The 21,868-nt window shown below is 42.9% G+C and overlaps 1 protein-coding gene across 2 annotated transcripts in view; it reads left to right on the top strand.

The window, feature by feature from the left end:
- znrf3 (zinc and ring finger 3) overlaps positions 1-21,839 on the top strand; it is a 68,026-nt gene extending 46,187 nt beyond the window's left edge. Inside the window, exons 3-8 of one of the 2 annotated variants that reach the window (XM_068311883.1) lie at positions 13,068-13,142; positions 14,876-15,007; positions 15,839-15,946; positions 16,368-16,535; positions 18,035-18,137; positions 18,286-21,839. In XM_068311883.1, the coding sequence (XP_068167984.1) occupies positions 13,068-13,142; positions 14,876-15,007; positions 15,839-15,946; positions 16,368-16,535; positions 18,035-18,137; positions 18,286-20,039 (2,340 nt within the window). In that variant the 3' untranslated portion in view covers positions 20,040-21,839. Of the gene's footprint in view, positions 1-13,067; positions 13,143-14,875; positions 15,008-15,835; positions 15,947-16,367; positions 16,536-18,034; positions 18,138-18,285 lie in introns of both variants that reach the window. The other variant, XM_068311882.1, reaches the window with a different exon arrangement.
- Positions 21,840-21,868: the final 29 nt, after the last annotated feature.

Raw genomic sequence — 21,868 nt, 5'->3', positions numbered from 1 at the left:
TTCTTCAACACACTTTAAAACACAACTAAAATTTCAGATGCCATGTAACAAAGTGGGAGGTGGCAGAAGGGTGTGTTTCTGGGTCTTTTTTTCAATCGGGGCCATTGAGTTGGCACTATACGATAGCAGACCAGAGCAAACAGCTGCTGTCTCTTACTGCTAAGTGGCTTCTGGACTCGTAACTGTGTCTGGCATCTCAGCCAGAGCTGCAGTGTTGGGGTAGTGTGTGTTTATCAGAGTGATAGGGATACAAAAAGTTTTGAGGACATCATGGATGGCCTGTGTCTGAAAAAAGATGGTTTAAGAGAAAAATGGTAGCAGGCAGATGAGTGGGGTATTTTGGGTGACTGGGTACGAGCCCGGCCAGCATTGCTGTCCTACACTCAGGTGTGTGTTAGAGGTCGTCCCGAGGCCACGGCAGTGCCAGTAGGGTGTTAAGCTCAGGGCGTGTTGTAAAGAAGCTGTGACGCCGGATTGAACTGGCTGCCTTTCTGTTTTCTGTAATCACATTTTGGACAGGAATACCATCTGATCAGTGAGTGTAACTGTTGATGCATGTGAATTAGCTCTTCCGCTGTGGATCAGAGCCACAACACTGGCAGCTCAGTTTCTGCTATGATGCATGACTCACCAAGTCTCTCATCACTTTCGTCAACTTGCCTCTTTCATACTCGTCTCTCTACAAAGCACTCATTGAAACAGAGAGAAGGAAAATTGCTTTATTTTAACACTCAGCAATATCAAAAACATTTTGTGAAATTACAGTGGAAGCTACAAAAGTGATTGATTTGCAATGGGTTTGTTTTTTTTTTTTGCTCAATACAGTTTCTTCCTGGGGTTTTTTTTTCCTCAAAGAAACGCAATCTTAGAAAAGTCTTAAAGATTCAGACTATTGATAAAACAATTTTCCCCAATGCTTCTTCTGAAATAATGGGCCGACTTCCTTGCACTTGAGTGTGACAAATTGAAAGTTGATTTTGGCAGTTAATGCTTGACAGCTTTAGACTCCAATATAATGGAGGCACAAGCAGCAACTTCATAAACGTCTCTGCTTTGGGAAGAATTGCAAGTTGAATTTGTTGGGGGGGGGGGGGGGGTTTCCATTTTGCTTTGAAAGTTTTTATTTTCTCATGGTTATGGGATAGGTTTTCATGAAGTTTTTGACACTTCCAGCTTTTAAAGAAATGTCCCATTCATACGGTCAGTATAGTAATAAATGACGTAGCAAATGTCATTTTACTGTATTAGCTAGTCATTTACATCAAGGGGTCAATAAATAAACAGCATGGGACAAACATAAGTAGTCCTTACAGTTCGATTAAAAAGCACAAGCTGTCTTAAGTCGCCACCTGACCCAAACACCTTAAATGAAAATTCTCAACACCATAGCATGGAAGGAGAGACAGAAAGACAGAAACAGAGAGGAGGTGTAGCAAGGAGAGAAGAAAGAAGGGAGGAAAAAACCCTGTGAAGCTCAGAGCTCTCAGGGGCCTGCCTCTCGAGCTCTCCTTTCATGTTTGTGTACGCCTGAACTTGCTGATATTATCTTGGCCGCTTTTCCTGACAGGGTGTAGGCAGAGGTTTCCACTGTGACCAAACGGGGGTCTCTTTTTCTCTGTCTTGCTCTCTCTCTCTCTCTCTAGATGTCAAAAGGTGAGATGTTTCTTTGTTCAGAAAACGCACAGTATTATTGAAAATCCGGTGTATCTCTTTTGGATTTTGTGTCAACTTGATTATTTTGTCATTTGCCTTTTATGAATAAATGTGATTCTCTCATTTTTGATGTCTCTCTTCCGGCTCTCTTCAACTTGTGTTGCAGTCCTCACTCACCATCCTATTTCTGTCCCTCCCCCTAAAAAAGTCTCTCTTAAATCACTACTTCTCCACGTTTCATGGTGCTTGAGGTGCCTGGGATCCTACTGCGCTTGTTTCCATGGTCACTGGGAAGCTCTTTGTGTCATGTGGCTCAAAGTGAGCCGTCCCTGGGCCGAATTACCCAGTTTTCAATGGGAGGCCAAATGACCATTATTAGACTTCACAGCTCAGACCCCTATTTAAAGAGACGAGAAAGGAACCCTGGGGACTTAAGACGACAGAGAGATGCAGAGAGAGAGAGAGAGAGAGAGATGGTGCAGGACAAAAATGCAGAACAAGGGAAAAGAAAACAGGAGGTGAAATGAGAAGCACACTTGGTACCACTTTGGAGTAGTTTTTTGTTAATTTATTTCTTACCCCGCAACCTTAAAGATAATTTTGCCTTTAATCGCAATTTGTATTTGAAAGTTAGACTTCAGTCACGACTGAAGCTCCCCTGTTTGTATAACAGCACACAGAAAATATGGGGGTGGTGCTGGATCAAAAGATGTGCAGTGGAATAAGTAAATCTGAGTAAAGATAGGGCCAGACATCCACCCACGTCAACTAAAGCCCTGTATTTTCTCTCTTCATCTCTGTCTGAGCTGCTGCTTTGTAGGGAATGAGCTCGTGTGCGAGAGAATCCTTCGTCCTGTGCCCTGCTGCGTACGTCACGGCCTTGTTGTCTTTAAGGCTCAGTTCCACAGCTTGGCACGGAAGCTGGTAAACCGAAGCCCCCTGTCCCCACGCAGTTAATCTGATGCCTCTTCTCACTACAGAGAATTTCTCCTCCGCAGGTTTAGCAGGGGTGAAAATATTATACCCATCTTGTGGTTAAAAACTTCCTTTAATGTCTGGCCAGCAGGGGAATTGTTGGTCGCAGTTTAAGCATCTTTACACGGGTAAAATGTTTCATATGCTTGACAGAGTAATTTTAAATAGTAAATTGATCTCAGTCGAATGTAAAAAAGTAAAATTTGAGCAAAGATTTGAGCAGTGATTAGTGGTTGTTTTAGTTATCTGGAGTTAAGAGACCTACAGTTATAAAAAGATGGATGCATTTTAGACACTGAAGTATGGTGAATGGTGCTCTGTTTTTCCTGTCCAATTGGCCTTTTTATTATTACCTAATAGACACTTTTAAAACACTGTCCAGACCTGCTGTGATGCAAATATTTTACAGAATACAATGCACATGCAGTGCTTCATTCTCTCCCCAGTAGGTAGCCGTGTTTAGGCCGCCAAAACATTACAGAAGACAAACCTAGAACAGTCTTTGGTGTCAGGTTGAATCGGCATTATCGACAGTTGCGTAATGTTAGTCATTCAGGAGTTGGAAAGAAATACCGGTGAAGATTTATTACCTCTCTCCTGTTTGTTGGCTCCACAGTGTGTGCGGCACTTTTTAACTCTCTTGCAAAGATAAAACGATTGATGAGAGAAGTTGAAATTGTAGTTTTGAACGGAACTAACTTATGCTAACCTAACAAAAGCAAATTCATTCATTCATTCGTCTTCCGAACCGCTTTATAAGCGCATGTTTTCGGAGTTGGGAGGAAGCCAGAGAACCCACACAGACACGGGGAGAACATGCAAACTCTGCACAGAGCGGGACAAAAGCAAATGTTTAACGTTATTAATAAACCAGTAGGGGTTAAGTCGGTCCTCTTGGCTTTCCCACTGCTTGGAAAACTGTCCAAACAACAGGTACAGTGAAAAAAGAGGGTGAAAACAACAACTCCTCTTTGAAGCAAGCAGGGACAAAGTTGCACAATGGAGAGGCATGACGAGAAAAAGTTCATGACTGCAGATGAGTTAAAGGAGGGAGAAAAGCGGCTGTCAGCTGAACTGAAATCTCTACTTTTGATCTGGTTATGGGGAAGCTGCAGAAGCTCCTTTACTTTATCCTGTTCTGTTCTATTCCGATCTTAATTATTTCATTTATCTCCCTGTTGTTTGACAGACATAACGTCACAATGGAGGATCTCAGCTGTGCTCCTTGTTCTAATTCATACCATGCTTTTATTTTGACCATGCATGAGCAGCTGAGCATTCTTTATGTGTACCTGTGCTGGTAATGATGCATTCTGATATGCCGGCCATCAGATCAGGTGATCCCGTGTCTTTGACTCCTGTGGAGACGAACCTGGCTTCTTCCTGGTTGTTAGCGAGGAGAGCTTTGCACACAGGAGGCGTCTGAACTGTTTGTCATATGTCTGTGCACGTTGGACAGAACACGTAAACGCCTATTTTAATCGATACAGCTGTCTGCACCTGTTGGGTAATGGTTTTGTTATGCATAATACTCCTCAAGCATATTTTTACACTTGGGAGTGTTACTGTTCTGCTTTATATGCTTAATTGGGATGATTATGTGTTTGGCTCTGAGTGTTGCCAAAGTGCCCATGTGACCTACACTTAATATGGTGTTGAACGCATCTTGCACATGCAGCCAGACAAATAAAACGGATGCTCTGTACTTGTGATGTGCTACGCAGCTCAAGCCGATTTTGTAATGTTCTGAGGTAAAAGAATTCACACTAGAGTCTTGACTTTTTTTTTTTGGTGTACATTAAGGCAGGATTACCTCCCAGTTAAATCATACTACAGCATTATTCTGTGTGATATTCTAAATGTCACTAATGTAATGACTAAAACTGCAACACATTGTGACAGTTAATTGTTCTTTACATGGAAGTACATAAAACAACAGAGGGGGAAAAAAAGGAATCACACGTTTATTCAAAAGTAAAGAATGTTACAGGATTCAGAATAAGGCTGCCTTTCTTTAAAAGCTATGTCAGAGATCTGTGACCCACTGCTATGAGACAGATAAGTCTAAAAGTTCAAGAAAACCCATCAACACGTGTGCACGTGCGGCTTCGCTGTGAACACGCGTCACGCTCGGAGTGTTCCCTTGTCTCTCGCCTGTAAGTCAGCTGGGATGGGCTCCGGCAACCCACGAGACATGTGAAAGCGGACTAAGCGGTCAAGAAAATGAGTGAATGAATGAATGAATGGAATTTATCTCCCAGCATAACAAAAATCAGACCTGCATTCTTATTTTTTTTAAACTTAGTTCAGTTGTTTTGCGTTTGTTTGTTTTTTTCAACAGAAAGCGTTGGGTGCTCTTTGTTTTTGACAGATACTGTGCCTAATTCCTCAGTATAATCTGACTAAGAACAGTGTTTTGATCCTTCAGAAAAATAACAAGTATGCTTATCAGTAATCAAGTCTTGACTACTGACTAGAAAGTGACTTCCTTAACATTATCCAAAAAACGTCTTTTGAGACAGTAGGAGGAGGAGAAGCACTTAACAAGTAGTATGTATTCTTTTCCCTAAACAGACGGCTTGTTTATTTTCCTGTAAATCACAAAAGACCAGAGCGCAAAACCGGTAAGAAAACAACATGGGAGGGACAGAGGGGAAAAGTAGAGGAAATTTAATTAGCTGTTGTCCATTCCTCTGGTCCCACTGTTTGGTCTTGACAAGGCAAAGCAGGAGGAGAGAAGACTAAAAGGCTTCCTGATAAGCTGCAGCCTGAGTCAGTGATGCATGTGTGATCATGTGTGTGTGAGTGTCTGTGTCTGGTGTCACAAGACATCGCTTCACGGAGAGAGTCAGGAAATGCTGCCTGTGGTGAACACAAATACGTATGTGTTGAAGTACGGATGCTGAAATACTCTATATTTTCCAATGAGTATCATTCTCCTCATTTATTTGTCATTTCTTCACAAGATGTAATAAAACCTAAAGCCCGGTTGGTTCATTTTGTTACCAAGATAAGGAGAAGAAAACGTGTTCAAATGGACCAACAAATGAAACTCAAACTAAGTTTTGTAATTCTCATGCTCAGAAGAGGTGATTTTGCATCTGTTTTATTTGCTTTAACCCAGTCAGTCACCAACAGTAAAATCACCTGTCACCCACGTAGGATGTACCACATATTCTAGGCATTGATTCCACAATGAAGCATTAAGACTCTCGGACCAATCAGTCGCCTGTGATGTTTTTTGTGTGACCTTTTTAGTAACTATTTTGTCCTTTTGGTATCAGAGGTTCTGCAGAAAATTAGCACCCAGCTCTAATGAAAACCCAGTTGAGTGGTGTGGATTACAGCCAGTACCAAGGAAGTGAATGCTGTTTATTTGGAGTTTAAGCTCCTGCGGTTTGCAATCAGAGTCTGGATTTGGTGGCGTTCAGGAACAAGATAAAAGTGAGGAGGGAAGACCCACTGGTGGGTGTTCTGCTGAGGGAGGATGAGTGTAACACAGTACACCTCACTCACTTTCCCTCCACTCTTTAATAGGGTCGGCTCTTCGCCAAGTTCCGCTGCCAGTTCCCCTTAGAGGTGCCCCCTCACACACACACACACACACACACACACACACACATAGACATTTTGATAGCACAATCCACTTGTATAATTGTGGTTATGCAATGGTGACTGAATGGCCACCCCGCATTGTGCGCTGAGGCAGAGACAAATGGAGGGAGTGAGAGAGAGTGGGGGGGGGGGGTAATGGTTGGGAAAAATGAGGTGAAGAAGAGGAAAAGTACAATCATAGAATGAAAGTGAAGAAATCCAAGGAGAGATTTTTATCTTTTAAAGAGACAGCGACACAGATATCCATCTGAACAGGATTACATTTAGAAAACCACAAAAAAAATTTTGTCTCAAGTTGCTTCTGCCTCCCTGTGAACTCTGTTGGTTCATCTAAGTTGACATTACCTGAAGGAGGATTTCCCATCATTCCTAAAGAACCTCCTTCAGATGAAAATCTTTTCCATCTCCAGGCCTGTCGTTCAACAGTCCTATAGTTTTGTCTTTATGTTTATGGCAAAACTTTTATATTTGGAGATTTAAACTCATGAAAAGAAAAAAATTTTCATCCATAAGAGGTGATTTTTTTTTTTCTTTAGGGCTAGAAACATGGTGGGACAGTCATTTAAAAGTTAATGAATATGTGTGTTAGTGTGAGTGTCGGTCCACACAGTACAATACGTGGTGTGCAGCACAGAGAGTCTGGGATTAGTGTACCTGAGGCAAGTATTGTCTATCTCTGATTGTGAGGACATTACATCTGCTCCAAATCGCTTTCTGTCTCACTCTGCGGAGGCTCCCAGTTTACCCACAAACCTCTCTGTCTTCAGTACTGGCACACAAAATCTAATTTAAAGGCCTATCTGAGAGCACAATACCACTAGCAAAGCTACAATTATTTTCAATGGCTGAAAAATACAAACCCGTCCCACATTAAAGATTACAAGCAGCAGCACCAGGACCCCGCCTGAATAAAGATCAACAAATCCTGACCAGACAAATCTTATTAAAAGGTACTAAATGTACAGGTCTGCATGCAGCATCACAGGGCATTAAATGAGTCTTGTTATTTCTTTTGCGTACCATGTGTATTGGTTGAGTCCAGACATTTTTCAGGAGTTGGTAGAGACCAGAGGAGTGAAAATCGAAGTTATTTCAGTCTGGCGGCACAAAACACAACTCCAAACAAAAGCCAATCAGCACTTGCTTGCTAACACTACCCACAGCCACTCCACAGTCCTGTCATTTGTGGTGACGGTTACTGACCACCGGTAGTCACAAGACAATAAATCCAACTTTAAACTGAAGACAATAATCTCCTTGAATGTATTTTGTCTCTTAAACTGAAATTAGATCAGCACTCAGACTCTCGGGTGTTCTCTCGCTCCCTGATCCAAACCATCATCTGTAACTGATATTAATGGCAGCCGCTGCAACTCGCTGAGAGCTTCAAGTGATTCCTTCCTCGTGTGTTGATGTTAGGTAAACTCTCCGTTTATATGAAGGCGGCTTAATGGAGAGGAGTTGGAGGAGGCTTGCTGACCCCTGTCCTCCCCCAGTGTGACACACGAGGACTTTTACATGCTTCGTAAACATTTTAATTCAGGTCACGAAAATGTGCCTCAGATGTTCAGGGACTCCCGTGAATGCTACAGACTTTAGTTGAACAGTTTCCAAATTAAAACTAAAAAGTAATCGGTGAGAGTTGAGAAATGCGAGAAGGTGTAAGGTGCAATGAAAGATGAAGAGTGACTTATTTCGAAAAATGAACATTCAGCAGCGAAATATTGTTTTTATTCTCACCGCTTTTTAATCTGTCGTTTTTCAAGTGGGACTTTCTGGTTCAAGTCAGAACCTTAATTGAGTGGAAGGGTCATGAAAATATTTTTCTGGCAGGATTAAGCTCAGTAAGGTTATCTGAGTTCACATTGTGCTTATAATGGGTTCAGGTTTGTGTTTTTGTGTCTCAAAGCCCTTATTTTGCTCTGGTCAGGATTCACCGAACAGCAGATGTAACACAACTGTCAAATCAGCTGTCGGTCGCATCAAATTCCTGTAAAGAGAATACGCTTGATTGCCATCAGTATGATGTTCGATTACATGCTTCAAGAACAGCGTAAGTGATTCAATCCTGCTGTAAGGAAAACGTCAAGGTTTATTTAAAAAAATTCCTTCGTGTACCTGAGAACATCTTCGGGCGACATAGGCTTCTCCTACACGGGCTACACAAACCTCAGATGACGCACAGCCGCGCTGCAAACTCAGATTTTATTTTAGCTGAATGTAAATAATGTTGTGGCTCACATGCCGGCTCGAAGAGGGAGTGAGGGAGGAGAGAAAAAAGTGGGTGACCACATATAAGAAAATCCACGGGAGAAAAATATGCCTTTATCTTTTAATAAACCATAAAGTCAGGAGGCAACATGAAATTACAGTATAATAGCAGCAGCGAGTCCTCTGAAGACTTAATTGCCTTAATTATAGTAATGCAAAGAGAGGCAGTGAAAGGAAAACATGTCACGGAGGAGGAAAGGGAAAGGAGGGAAGCGAAGGAGGAAAGATCGGGAGCCGTGTGATGGAAGGAGCGGTGCTTGAGTTAGTTGTTGCAGGTGTGTGTTCACACACTGCTACACAGTCCTCTGTTTCTCATGTGCATGCACATGTGCATTGTTTAGTTACTGCATATGCCTGGATGTCAGGTGAGAATCCTCATCCACGTGAAAGATGAACAAAGCTGGAAAAAAAAATCCTCTTTCCAGATCAGTGAAGCTGTCTCAGATGTTACAAGCTGGCAGGTTCAGTTGGAGATGCTAAACATAGCTCTCATTTTCCCCCATGCCTACAATTGGCTTTCAAGCCTTTTCTTTTGCTGTCTTTTCTTCACTCGGAGAGGTTTGCTACCTAATTCTCAAACCTGTGAGCCAACAGGAAGCCTTTTTAGCCAGTCGTCCTTCAGTACACCTGTGGAACTCCCCGACCTGAGCTTCAGGTGGGGAGTTCAGCCGATGTCTGAGAATGGATAGTTATCATGTCTGGGACAGGACATTGTATGTCAGGTTGGATAAAGATATTAGCATATATATTTTTTATGATTTTGTATGTTTATCAGTGTTAAAATGCAAGCAATGCAAACACAATAATCTTGGAAGGAGTTCCCTACAGGGGATTGAAGACAGGTATGGGAGAAGGAGAGGAGACGGTCTTTTTGTAATTCCTAAAAAGTTTTACTTATGTCACTGACTGCACGGGTGAATGTCTACAAATAGAATGCTGAGAAGCAACAAGGAAACTCAACTCCAGCACCAAACCCAAACGCCTCATCAATATTTGTCTCAGCAACCAGACTTTGGAGTCCCCTTAAGCAGGTGACATTAATCGGTGGCCTGTTTCGATGTTCGTCTTACGTACGTTGCACCGAGTTCTCACGGATCTTGTGAGTCAGTGTCTGAGGATGTGGTTAACAGACACCCTGAGTAAGAAAAAATCCATACCACCAGAGAACTAGCAGAATAAAAATTTCATTCTTCAGAACTAGAGTCAACTTTATTTGTAGCTTTCTCACAAGGTGTTTAGGGAATTTAAGTTAATAAAAATTGAATAAGGATAAAAAGAGGTGCAACAGTAAACTTTAGAATGAAAGCAACGCAATCGGAAAAAAATAACGGCAAGATACCAAATGTAAAGGTAGTATGTTACTTTCCAACATTATTTGTTTTCATGTTGTCTTATCAAAAGCATCTGTATATTTATAGATATAAAATATTACATGAAGCACAACTTAATGATAATCTGCTGCTTGACACTAACGGATCAAAGTCTGTGAAGCATTTCTGACAGACTATTCAATGCTCTATTCCCACAGGCGTGTATGATATGCCTAATTCCACCACCCCCCCCAAGTCATCATCAAACACAGCCGCCCAGTGTGGTGGTTTATTCAAGCCAAATGATTTCCCATCTCTCCCTCTGTCTGTATTGATGGTCAGCCTGACAAACACCTGTAAGCTCCAGGTCAGAGGCTTCAGGATATTTCCTCATCCCTCCCAACTATATCCATACAAACTTGCAAAGGGAGTGTTTGGAGCTCGGAAACCAATCTCAGCCTTTAAAAAATCCTCACATTTCTCAGAAGTAATTATTCTCTCCTTGCTGTCTTCGGTTTTTGGTTGTTGTTTTTTTTGTTGTTTTTTTATTTCACAGGGATGGGAAGGAGATGTGTCATGCTTTTTAAGAGAGACAGTTTGCCTGTGGCTGCATTTTTGTTGTTGTCAGGCAAGTCCCTGCACTGCTGCGCCTGAGCGGAGATTCTTTAGGAGGGAGATCTCTTTCTTCTCAAAGCGTCTTACCAAGAGCTATTAATTATTAACTGTGAGAGCGAACATCAAAGGAGCAGACTTGTGCTGAATTAAATGGGGGCTGGAGCCTGGCAGTGTGGAGCTGAGAGAAAACTGGGTGAGAGGGAAAAGCCGAGCGAGATTTTTGCTCCGTTCACTTTTGAACTTTGCGAGTAAGAAAAGTGAAAAGAAGAAAGAAACAAGTGATGTTAGTTTATGTAAAGGAAGCAAGACCAAAGACACAGCTGGAAGAGCTTTTATATCGAGTACGTCAGAGCTTTAATGTTTTAGTGTTGGATGAGGCGCTTCTGGGAAAGATGGATTCAGTTCGCAGGGTTTTAATGAGTTGTTGCATTACATCATCATCATCTTTTCTGTGGATTATTCTTACTGAGGAGTTAAAACAACTTTAACTGACTTTTTATATTAAAAGCTATAGTGGTTTTGGTTCTATGTCTTCCTTCTGTGACTTGTCCATTAGGTACCATCAGGGAGACCCTGGCTGAAATTTTAAAAAAACCAACAACAATAAATCAGAGGTTCTATACTCAATGTAATTATTGGTTCTGTCATTGCCGGCTATTGATTTTGGAATGCACATGTTTTTGGGTATCGACGTGCACTGCTTTAAACAATAAAAGTCTGCTGTGCACATCAGGGAGAGGTTGATAAAACGTACAACGCAAGCGATGATATTTAATCATTAACATCTTTCTGAAGACGAGGGAGTAGCGAGTTGAACAATCGTAACACAATGTCATAATTTCAAGACCAGGTTTGCTGCGATCTGATTCTTGAAACACAAGACAATGTGATTGATCTTTTCTGATCAATATTTCATTGAAAATGGTACAAAAATTGTGTGTTTTATCCCATCAATTGTTTTAATTACTCTAAACACTATTATATACTGTTTGCTTCTGTGTTCTATTATGGTTCAGTAAGTGGTGTTGTGGTAAAATGAGTTCTCTCCTTGCATAAATTCACAAACATTCCACAATTAACCCAAGCAATCTCAGAAATAATCTGACCAATAATCTGATCTATTTAGACAAGCTAACCTGCAGTGGGGTGTCACGGTGGCGCAGTGGTTAGCGCTGTCGCCGCACAGTAAGGCGGTTCCAGGTTCACGTCCCGCTCTGTGCAGAGTTTGCGTGTTCTCCCCGTCTCTGCGTGGGTTCTCTCCGGGTTCTCCGGCTTCCTCCCACCTCCATAAACTTGCGCTTCAGGTTAATTGGCCGCTCCAAGTTGACCGTAGGTGTGAGTGTGTTGGTGCATGTTTGTTTGTGTCTCTGCGTGGCTCCACGGTGCACTGGCGTTGCACCCGGAGTGTACCCTACTTCACGCCCCCATTCGGCTGGGATTGGCTCCAGCAATCCCGCATTCATTCATTTAAAAAATGAATATAAATGAGTGAGCGACTGAATAATCTGCAGAGCGGTGAGACAGTATGAGGATGTGACATGTTACCCAGAAATAGAAGATTTAAAAAAATTAAACATTAACAAAAAGTAGCTAGTAGCACTAGCAGCTAACTCGTAGATTCAAAATCCTTTCCCACCGTGTGACATGCCCAACACCGCTGTAAAATGTAACACGGGAGTCTGTTATACATCACGCCTCATTTGATGTAGGACGCAAAAGAAAACCACTACCATGGGGGGCATTTTGTCAACCATGCCTTGACTGGTGCAAATAAACAAATATAGTATATAGAGAATGGCCCTGGTTGTGATGCTGTTGTGCAACTTTTGTGCAGAGGCACCTGTGTCGTCAGACAGGAGTGGTGACACTCTGCAGTCGCTGCTACACTGTACAGTACATTGTCACTTTGATCTTCACTTCCGCCTCCCTCTTCCCACCAGTTATGAAGAGAGCTGGCAAGAACAAAAGGGCACTTGATAATACCAGGATATGATCCCACCTGCACTATTTTAGATCATGTAGTGCAGACATCAAAACGTCTAAATAGGGCACAGTGAATCTGAGAATGGCTTGGGAGAAGCAGAAGTTAAGATAAAGGCACTTTTTTCCAAACAAGGGGGAAGCACATTTGGATTCTGCAAGGAGATGCTTCTGCAGAGCCAAGCATTTCCTTTATCTTTTGCCTTTAGCAGAAGTCTTCAAAAAGGCCTGTGTTACAACTTTAACTTCTTTCAGGCTGAAAGAAGCTCTCTTCTTTTCTTTCTTTTGTTGCATTTGAAAATCTAAAATAAGTTCAACTTTTCCTGCATGTGTGCTTCAAGATTGAATTCAAATTCAGCTCCACGTCTGGCCCGTTGCATCCTACGGATTAATATTTTTACATCGAGATTAACCCTTTTATTTTCATATTGTCACATTTTTGTAATGACTTGCAGGTTCCCTAAGAATTAATTAGACCTTGTGTGTTGATTTTCTCTCTTGCTCATTCTGAATCAATCTGTGGTTGCACTGAAGAGACAGACGACAGAGAGCTCCCTCTAGTGGCAGGTTACTGAAGTCTCTTGTCTTGGTGGAGTTTTCCTTTGCTCCTTGAACACACCTAACCATTACCTTCATCTGTGTTTGCAGGCCAAGAGAGCGGTGCAGCGCGGAGCCACGGCTGTCATCTTCGATGTGTCAGAGAATCCAGACGCCATTGACCAGGTTTGTCCACACCTAAAAATTACCCAGCATTCACCACACTCGTGTTTGAACGCCACAGGCTTGGCCTGATGTGTCTCGACCTCTCTGTGGAAGACGTTCGGTTTCTTTCCTCTGAAGAATGTTCAGCTGCGTGCCATGAACTCCTTCTGTGTGTGTGTGTGTGTGTGTGTGTGTGTGTGTGTGTGTGTGTGTGTGTGTGTGTGTGTGTGTGTGTGCGTGCGCGCGTGCTGTTTGTATAAACAATGATCTTACTATCTTAAGTTCTGCTCAGAAGCATGCGGATGTGCGTTGCTCACTCAACCATGTGGGGCTTTTGAGTGCTCTCACGTGTGTGTGTGTGTGTGTGTGTGTGTGTGTGTGTGTGTGTGTGTGTGTGTGTGTGTGTGTGTGTGTGTGTGTGTGTGTGTAGGAGTTTGCTGAACTCTTAGATGACTGAAAATAGATCTGCAGGTTCAGCTTTCACTAGACGATGACCGAACTCGGTTGAGCTCATAATTGAACAGGTAGCAGGCATTACCTCACCCCCTAAGACTACCGATCCGTCTCTGAGAGCCCAGTTGGGGGAGCACACACACACACACACACACACACACACACACCACATGAAGATCGAAGACTCCCACACACACAGCCACTCGCATTCCTCTTTCTTCCACTCTTTCATACTCTTGTGTCTTTGCTGTTAAGAAGCATAATACATCAGTTACTCACCTGAATGCCTTTGTCAAAAGAATTTTCCTGTGGTATTCATTCTAACCACTCCAGGCCTGAACTTGCAGGTTTTTCTGTTCTTCACACAAACACACACACACACACACACACACACACACACACACACACACACACACACACCCCTCCTCGTCTCCTCTTCGCTGGCGCTGGGTCGTACAGCGCGTAGCTGAGAGATAAAAGGGATTGCTCAGAGACCACATGAAAGGCATCGCTGGGCGGCAATGCTAAATTCCCCCAAAAGGCTTTTCCAGTCACAACGACCCGATCGGCACCGACAGGAGCCACAAGGCCTGAGGGGCGGGCAGGAGGAGCACGGGGAGAAATAAAGTCCTGGGGCTGAAATTAGGAGGAGGACTTAATGAAGTTAATGTTAGGTCCTTTAATACCAAACAGACAAGTGTCGCTTGTGCTGGAACACGGAAACAGAAATGTGAACACCCTCAGTATTTCCCTTCCACTTTTCAAATTACAGATTCCAGCCAGCAGATGAGAGGAGAGAGGAGCAGTAATGACACGAAAGCCAAAGCATACCATTCATTGACTCTTTCCCTTTCTGCTCCATCTAACAACCTACTCTCACAGATTCCATATCCTCAGCTTATATGTCGTTTGGCCTTTTACATTCAAATGGTAGAAAGGCATGAAGTCATGTGACTCCTTGTCACACACTGGACTCCTCCTCTGGTCTCATACCTGTGAAATGAATGAAAACTTGGCCGACACCAAAATACGTCTGATCCACGCGTTTGACTCGGTCATTGCTTTAATTGAAAACTTGTAATCCTTCCGATTCTCTAAATGTATTTCATTTTTCTTTGTAAAACTCTGAGTGTGTGTGTTTTGTATAACACTTGAAGTGTTAAGTGTGACCATCCAATATCAGTTGTTTTGATCCTATCAGGTATACTTTGTACATTTGGGCACAGTTGTTTTAGGGGTTTGTCTAAATTATCCTGTTACTTTGCAGCGTGATATTTACAGTTTCCATCTGCTCTCTGCAGCTCAACCAGGTCGCTGAGGATCCTCTTAAGCGTCCGGTGGTTTACGTGAAGGGTAATGACGCCGTTAAGCTGATGAACATCGTCAACAAGCAGAAAGTGGCTCGTGCTCGGATACAACACAGACCACCGAGGGTAAGGGCTTCCAGCCGCAACCCCAGAGCGCTCGGTGTCTGCATGAGTGAGACTAATGCAACGTGAAGAAGTGAACGCAATGCTAACATATCGAACGGCACGGAGACATTTAGAAATTTTAGAAGTCAAAGATGAAAATTCCAGCCATGAAATTTGACCCTTTTCCTTTCACAGCACTGTCTCAGCGCTGTGACTTTTTCACAGCGCTGAGACAGATTGATATCAGCCATTCAAAGAGCTGTTTGTTTGCTTGGAATATTTGATAAGAGACTTTGAGGTCGGATAACTTGCCATAATGAGAGCAGGGGAGAAAAGAGGCATATTTCTGATGGAGGCTAAGGCGCTATCTCCACTCACAGTTTAGAGCAGCTGATTGTGGACTGACTGTTGGAAAATTTAAGTGTAGCTTTAAAGAAAGAACTTTTTAAACCCTGTCATAGGGCTGATGTTGATCCTTTTCATTATCAGTTAATCCGCTACATTTTTGTTATCAGTTTTAAAAATGTCAAAAGGGGCCAAAGAGTGATTAACAACATCATTGTCATTCATTTTCAACTTGCTCAACTCTATATCGGGTAATTGTTTCAGAAAGGTCATCGTTTGTAAAAGATGTGCTGAAGAGGAAAGTGATTCTGAATGGAGATAAATTGACTTACATTAAAAAAAAAAATCCAACTTAATTTGAACTTTGAATGCACCAGCATGTGAAGTATGTGAGAGGGTCCTGTTGGTGGCTGATGGAGGCCCATCAATGGGCCGGTTTTAAATTAATTCTTTAACCAGATTATTAACAAGTTGGGGTGTTTGTGTTGTCCTCCTTATCCACAGCAGCCCACAGAATACTTTGACATGGGCATCTTCCTGGCTTTCTTTGTGGTCGTGTCTCTGGTTTGCCTCATTCTGCTCATCAAGATCAAACTCAAGCAGAGGAGAAGCCAGGTTAGTGTCTAAAATACTCTCATAGAACAGAAGTGTGGAAGACCTACATCTTTAGAAAATGTCTTACCCCATTTTGAGTCACAGATGACTTCACTTTGAGTTTTGTACATTACTGCTTCTGTAGCACTAATGCCTGTTGACTACCATCAGTGGAGGCATATACTGTATTTTCCACACTATAAGGTGCACCTAAACGCCTTGAATTTTCTCAAAAACCAACAGTGCACCTTATAATCCAGTGGGCCTTTTATATGAAAAGGGTTTAAAATAGGCCATTCATTGGAGGTGCGCCCTATATTCCAGTGTGCCTTATAGTGCTGAAAATACTGTATTGGGCCTTTACAAACATTAGAAGGTCTCCTGAAGGTGAAGTAAGCCGGTATTCCTTCTGACCCTGTCCCACCTTCCCTCTCCACCATAGAGCTCCATGAACAGAATGGCCATCCAGGCCTTGGAAAAGATGGATACGACGAAATTCAAGGCCAAAGGAAAGGGCCAGCGGGAGAGCAGCTGTGGAGCCTCTGATTCGCTGAGCAGCAGCTCCACCTCGGATTGCGCCATCTGTCTTGAGAAGTACATCGATGGGGAGGTGAGAACAGATCCTGTCATTATGACTTCATGACTCAATCTGCTTCATCCATCGGGGACTTTCATATCATTACCGCACAAGAAAAACCGTGGTGTTAGTCGTCATAAACATGATGATCATGAGTGCTTGATGTGTCCTATTTTACTATAGAGACGTGGTCTGGTCAGGGAGCGCGCTTTAACCATCTTAAGTTCTTTCAGGCGCCTTTCAGATCTTTAGTGGCGTCTGTAAGAGCACCTGGAGAGATAATAGTACCCAGGGTGCACTGGGTTGAGATTAGGCTTCCTGTTTTCCCAGTGTTGCATTCTTCAGTCCTTGAAGGAGTCATCATCAAAATATGTATCCTAACCTGGGACTCAAAAGATTTACTTTTAACAGCGTTGCTCACACACAACACGGATGCTGGAGGGATAAACCTCAGTGCCCACAGGGACATAGTTGGTGTATGTGAGTGGGTTTTTTTTTTGTGTGGTTATGTGTCTCTTTGGTACGGGTGAGAAGAAAACACAACAAAGCATGGCGCCAGGATCGCACAGAGGAAGTGGTGATAAAAAAAGGCTGAATGGCATCAAAGCAGTGTTTGAGCATTGAACCACACAACAAAACCTTGAGGTGGAAGAGAGTCCAGAGATGAGTCACGTTAGGCCAAAGTGTAAGGTCTTTATGGCCGTTAAAGGAGCTGCCACTCTGATATAATATTAGAATTCATATTCATTCTGCTTCGGCTTTGTGTCTTAAAATTCCGTGCCAATCCTAAATACAAATCGGAGTTCAAAGCGATCCTGTCTTTTCATATCAATCCCCAAGTGTAAGCCTCTTGTTTGTTTCCTTCCAGAAAGTGGTGACATTGTGCATCAAAGTCGTATTTGCATTGTGGCATTGGCATCTTGTTAACAGATTGGTTTGCAGAAAGATGTTAAAACTGTGACAAAATTCTGAACGGCCGTCGAGGCTGACAGTTCTGTACAGTTTTGCTGCCATCCTCTGGCCATTCGCATGTTAAAAACTGCATGTGTATTAAACCCCTGTTCAGTTTGGCACATTCATAATTTACTTGTTAACTTTGCAGGTTTGCTTTAATTTAAAATGACATTTTATCTCATTTGTCCCGTTCTACCAATTCGATGCCATCTGCTCTCTAATTGTGATTTATAAGAGTTAGTGCCTGTTTGTACGGGTGCATGTTCTAAAAACTGAAATATTTCACAAAAATAACCTATAAATGCAATATAATTTAAGGTGCTGAAAAAATGTAACATAATTCACAAAACTGGAAGGCATAGCAGGGGCTTCATACCATGGTAATACTGTGGCTTCGGACTAAACTTGGACTTATCCCCTCAGTGTGTGAACTGGATAGATGTGACTCATTAAAAAAGAGTTTTTGAAGAAAACTACTGTTTCTATTGAAGATCTTTCAGTATAATTAAGGGATGATAAATGGATGTTTCTTTATCAGTTTGTCGCATCATATCTCAATCTTGCATCTTCCCCTCCAGGAACTGCGGGTTATCCCCTGTGCTCACAGATTTCATAAGAAGTGTGTCGACCCCTGGCTGCTCCAGCATCACACCTGTCCTCACTGTAGACACAACATCATCGGTGAGTCGGTGCATAACGTCTGGCTATTTGTCCTGAACTGAACTTGAAATACTCTGTCGACAGCATTAAGTTATTTAATTGAAGTAGAAAAAATATCCTTAGTAATGCATTTGTGATATTCTAGATTTAACATTATTTCTGTTCACAGAACAAAAAAAGGGAAACCCAGGACCAGCATGCATGGACCCTGGCAACCCAGTGCATGGCCGGCAGCGGGTGGTGCTACCAGTCCATTATCCAGGCAGAGTGCATCGGGCTGGTCAGGTGACTGCGTACCCAACCAGAACCAGCATGGACCCCAATGGCAACCCCATCACTGTGCTCACTGTGGACCAGCACCCAGATCCTCAAGGTCTGTACACGCCCCAATCGACATCCGCCTTCCTCCGAAGCTACCATCCCACCGTCCACCTGGACCACTCGCTCAACCCCCACCACTGTGGATTAGAGCACCGGGGACCTCCTGCCTACCCAGCTCAGCCGCATCACGCTGCTTTCAAACGACCCAAGTTCCACGGTCGCAACTTTTCCAGAGCCGCCTGCTTCTCCCAGTACGAGACGATGTACCAGCACTACTATTTTCAGGGGTTGACTTTTCCTCAACAGCCTGAGGTTGGTCAGGGGCACGCAATGGCTGGGCAGGTGGGTGGGGGAGGAGGGGGTGCCCACAAGGGCCACCACAGCAGGGCGTTCCAGCAGGGGCTGTTATACCCTACTGTGGTACACATGGCACCTGCATCATCTTCAAGGATAGGTGATGCTGGCAGCACTTCAGGAATGAGCTGTTACCATGGCCACCGCTCCGTGTGCAGCGGTTATCTTGCTGACTGCCCCGGTAGTGACAGCAGCAGCAGCAGTTCGGGGCAGTGCCACTGCTCCTCCAGTGACTCCATGTTGGACTGCACTGAGGTCAGCAACCAGGGTGTGTACGGCAGCTGCTCCACCTTCCGCAGCTCGCTGAGCAGTGACTACGATCCTTACGTATATCGAAGTAAGAGTCCCTGTAGGGGCTCCATGGGGGAAGCAGGAGCCGCAGCTTGCACTGCGGTTCCTGCAGAGGACGCGTCATCCCCTGCGCCGTTGGGACACGACTGTCTGCAGCTCCCTCCAGGAGCTACGGGATGTAGCTCAGGGGACCACCTGTCTAACTGCAGTTTGGAACCCAACTACAGCGGTCGCTCGTCACTGGAACCCAGGGAGAAAAGCAACAATAGCACTACCTCAGCCGGGGCTCCAGAGGCTACCGGAGTAGACAGGGGGAAAGGGGCGCAGGAGGAATCGGGGCAGCTTGGGGCTGAAGCCTGTAGCTGCTGCTTTGAAGTGCTTCCTCCATCGATGGAGTGTAAAGGACAGGACTCAGACCCAGCTGGCCCTCTGGCCACAGGACGTTTTCACAAGGGGTTGGACTTTCAGAGCTCAACCTCCAAGAACTACTTTGCTCCTGAGCCCATGTGCCCATCCTCAGACCAGGTGAGCTTCGAAGGGCTGCCTTGCTGCTTCTACAAAGAAATGAAGGTCCACAGAGCTGCAGCAGGACATTACACCGAGGACTACGCTGTCAACGTGCAGTACGCGCACGCAGACTCGGAAGCCTGCTCTGGACAGGGCTGCTGCGAACTCAACCAGAGGATACCCATAATTCCAGAGGACACAGATTGCGAATTGGGCACAGGGGCAGAGACCCACTGCAGTTTATTGCCCATTGGTTTGACTTTGGAGGCAGAGGTGCGGACAGAGGAGCGGCATGAGCCCAGGGAGGGGTACTTCACCTCAGGACAGTTCAGAGGTCAGCCATACCCTCAGGAAGAAGAGACCAGGGCCCTGTTTAGCCCTCTGCGCTCTGCAAGTCTCACTGCTTTGGGAAGCAGCAGCTCGACAAATGAGGGAGTTTTGGATTTATGAACTTGAGCCCGGAAAGAAGGGACTCTCTAAAGATATGTATTTGGTACCGTTATGAGTCAGTCACTTATTGAAACCCTCAGCTGCCTTTTTTTAACCTTGCTCTCTGAGCACTGAATGTTATCTTAGATTGTGTGGCTTTCTACTGAAAAGGCCTAGATATACAGACATACAGTATCAAGTTCATTCCTGTGACCACAAATTCTCAGCGCCAATCTGTTATCATAGCACTGAGACCAAGTGATACTACAAATAGGGTTGGAGGTAGAAGTAGGTTGATATTGGCATCTATTTGCAGACTTTCTGCTGCCATCAAGGCCTCTTTGAAGCAAAGTAATCTGGGCCAATTTTTTTTTTTTACATTCTGAGCTTTTTTTTTCCAATGATTTTTTTTTGTGTTAAAGGTCTAAGAATCTGAGATTTCTCTATTTTGAAATTACTCTAAAATAACAGGCATCTACATATATTTGTGCACACTTGAACACTGACTGCCTATAAAGCTTCAACCACCAACCACAAATAGGTTGTACAGACATAGCTATACCAAAACAGAAAGATTTTTTTAAGAGCAGGGAAATAGGTCTAAGTGTCTGTGGCCACTACATTTCTCTGAGAAAGAGAAGCTATATAATACATTAAAAATGCATAGAAATGTGAATGCAAGGCTGACACTGGTCTCTGTTCAAATTAATACAGAATTTGTTTTATGCATTGTATCTCTGTCCAGTAGTGGCCTACCTGTATGAGATGTGCCAGCGTGACATAAAAGCTTTATGCTGGTGAAACAATTTGTAGCAATATCTAACGACACTGAACCTCTTCTAGTCAAACTCCAGACTAACAAGACGGTGTCTCGGGGTCAGTAGATTTCTTCAAAAGTAGAGTGTAGCACTCAACCTTTGGTTTGGAAGCCCTTAAAAGTATATTTTTTTGCTGTCACTTACCGAAGCCTCAATGAGGCATGCTCTAATAAGTATCTACAAAGGTTCTAGCATGTATCAAAAGGCCAAAGGAAAGTAGCTGGAAAAGACTCATATTTCATAAGGGTTCCTTGATGTACTGTGACTTTTTTATTTAATGATGCAGTTATACATACCAGTGTATCCGTGTGAATATCATGCCATGCATAATACATAATTGTGATATCAATGCTTGTCATTCATGCCTTGTTTGTCCTGCAGACTGTTTTTATACTGTTTCTATGAAATATATACATTCTCTACACTGAGGAAAACTTTCTAAAATAACCCTATTAAGTTAACCCAGTGCTGTAATCAAGTGAGGATCTAATCTTGCCTTTTGCATAGAGAAATGTACCTACTACAGATATAACATTTTTGGGTACTTGAGTCACTATTTAATTTTTTGTTATTGTTTCTAGCACTTAAGAAGATTAAAGTGTACAAAATTAATATTTTTAATTTTCTAAGAATATAATTATTTTCTGTCATTACCATTACAAATGTTTAAAAAAGGCTAGAAATCAATCTGTGTATATTTCTTTACCTGTATAGCAAACACATTTCATAAATGGAAATATGTTCTCCGAATATTTATTTACTAATATATTTATCTTTAAGCCATGTCTTATGTTCAGAGTGTATGAACGCTTGAGTTATTTGGTTGCTTTTTATTTTGAGAGAAATCACTAACATGAGACTTTGTATATACATGGTAATTGCACACAAGACGATTAAATCTTCTCTGACCAAAAAAATGATTTTAAAACTTTAGTACCATACAGTTTTGTAATGAAAGTGTACAAAGATCTGTAAAATATACAGTTTTATTCAATGAATATGTTGTGGTGTCCTCTTTTCCTCTTCAAATTG

This window comes from Antennarius striatus, chromosome 3 (genome assembly GCF_040054535.1).
Source record: "Antennarius striatus isolate MH-2024 chromosome 3, ASM4005453v1, whole genome shotgun sequence".
NCBI classification, from domain to species: Eukaryota; Metazoa; Chordata; class Actinopteri; order Lophiiformes; family Antennariidae; genus Antennarius; species Antennarius striatus.
This window is presented reverse-complemented; position numbering and strand designations above follow the sequence as displayed.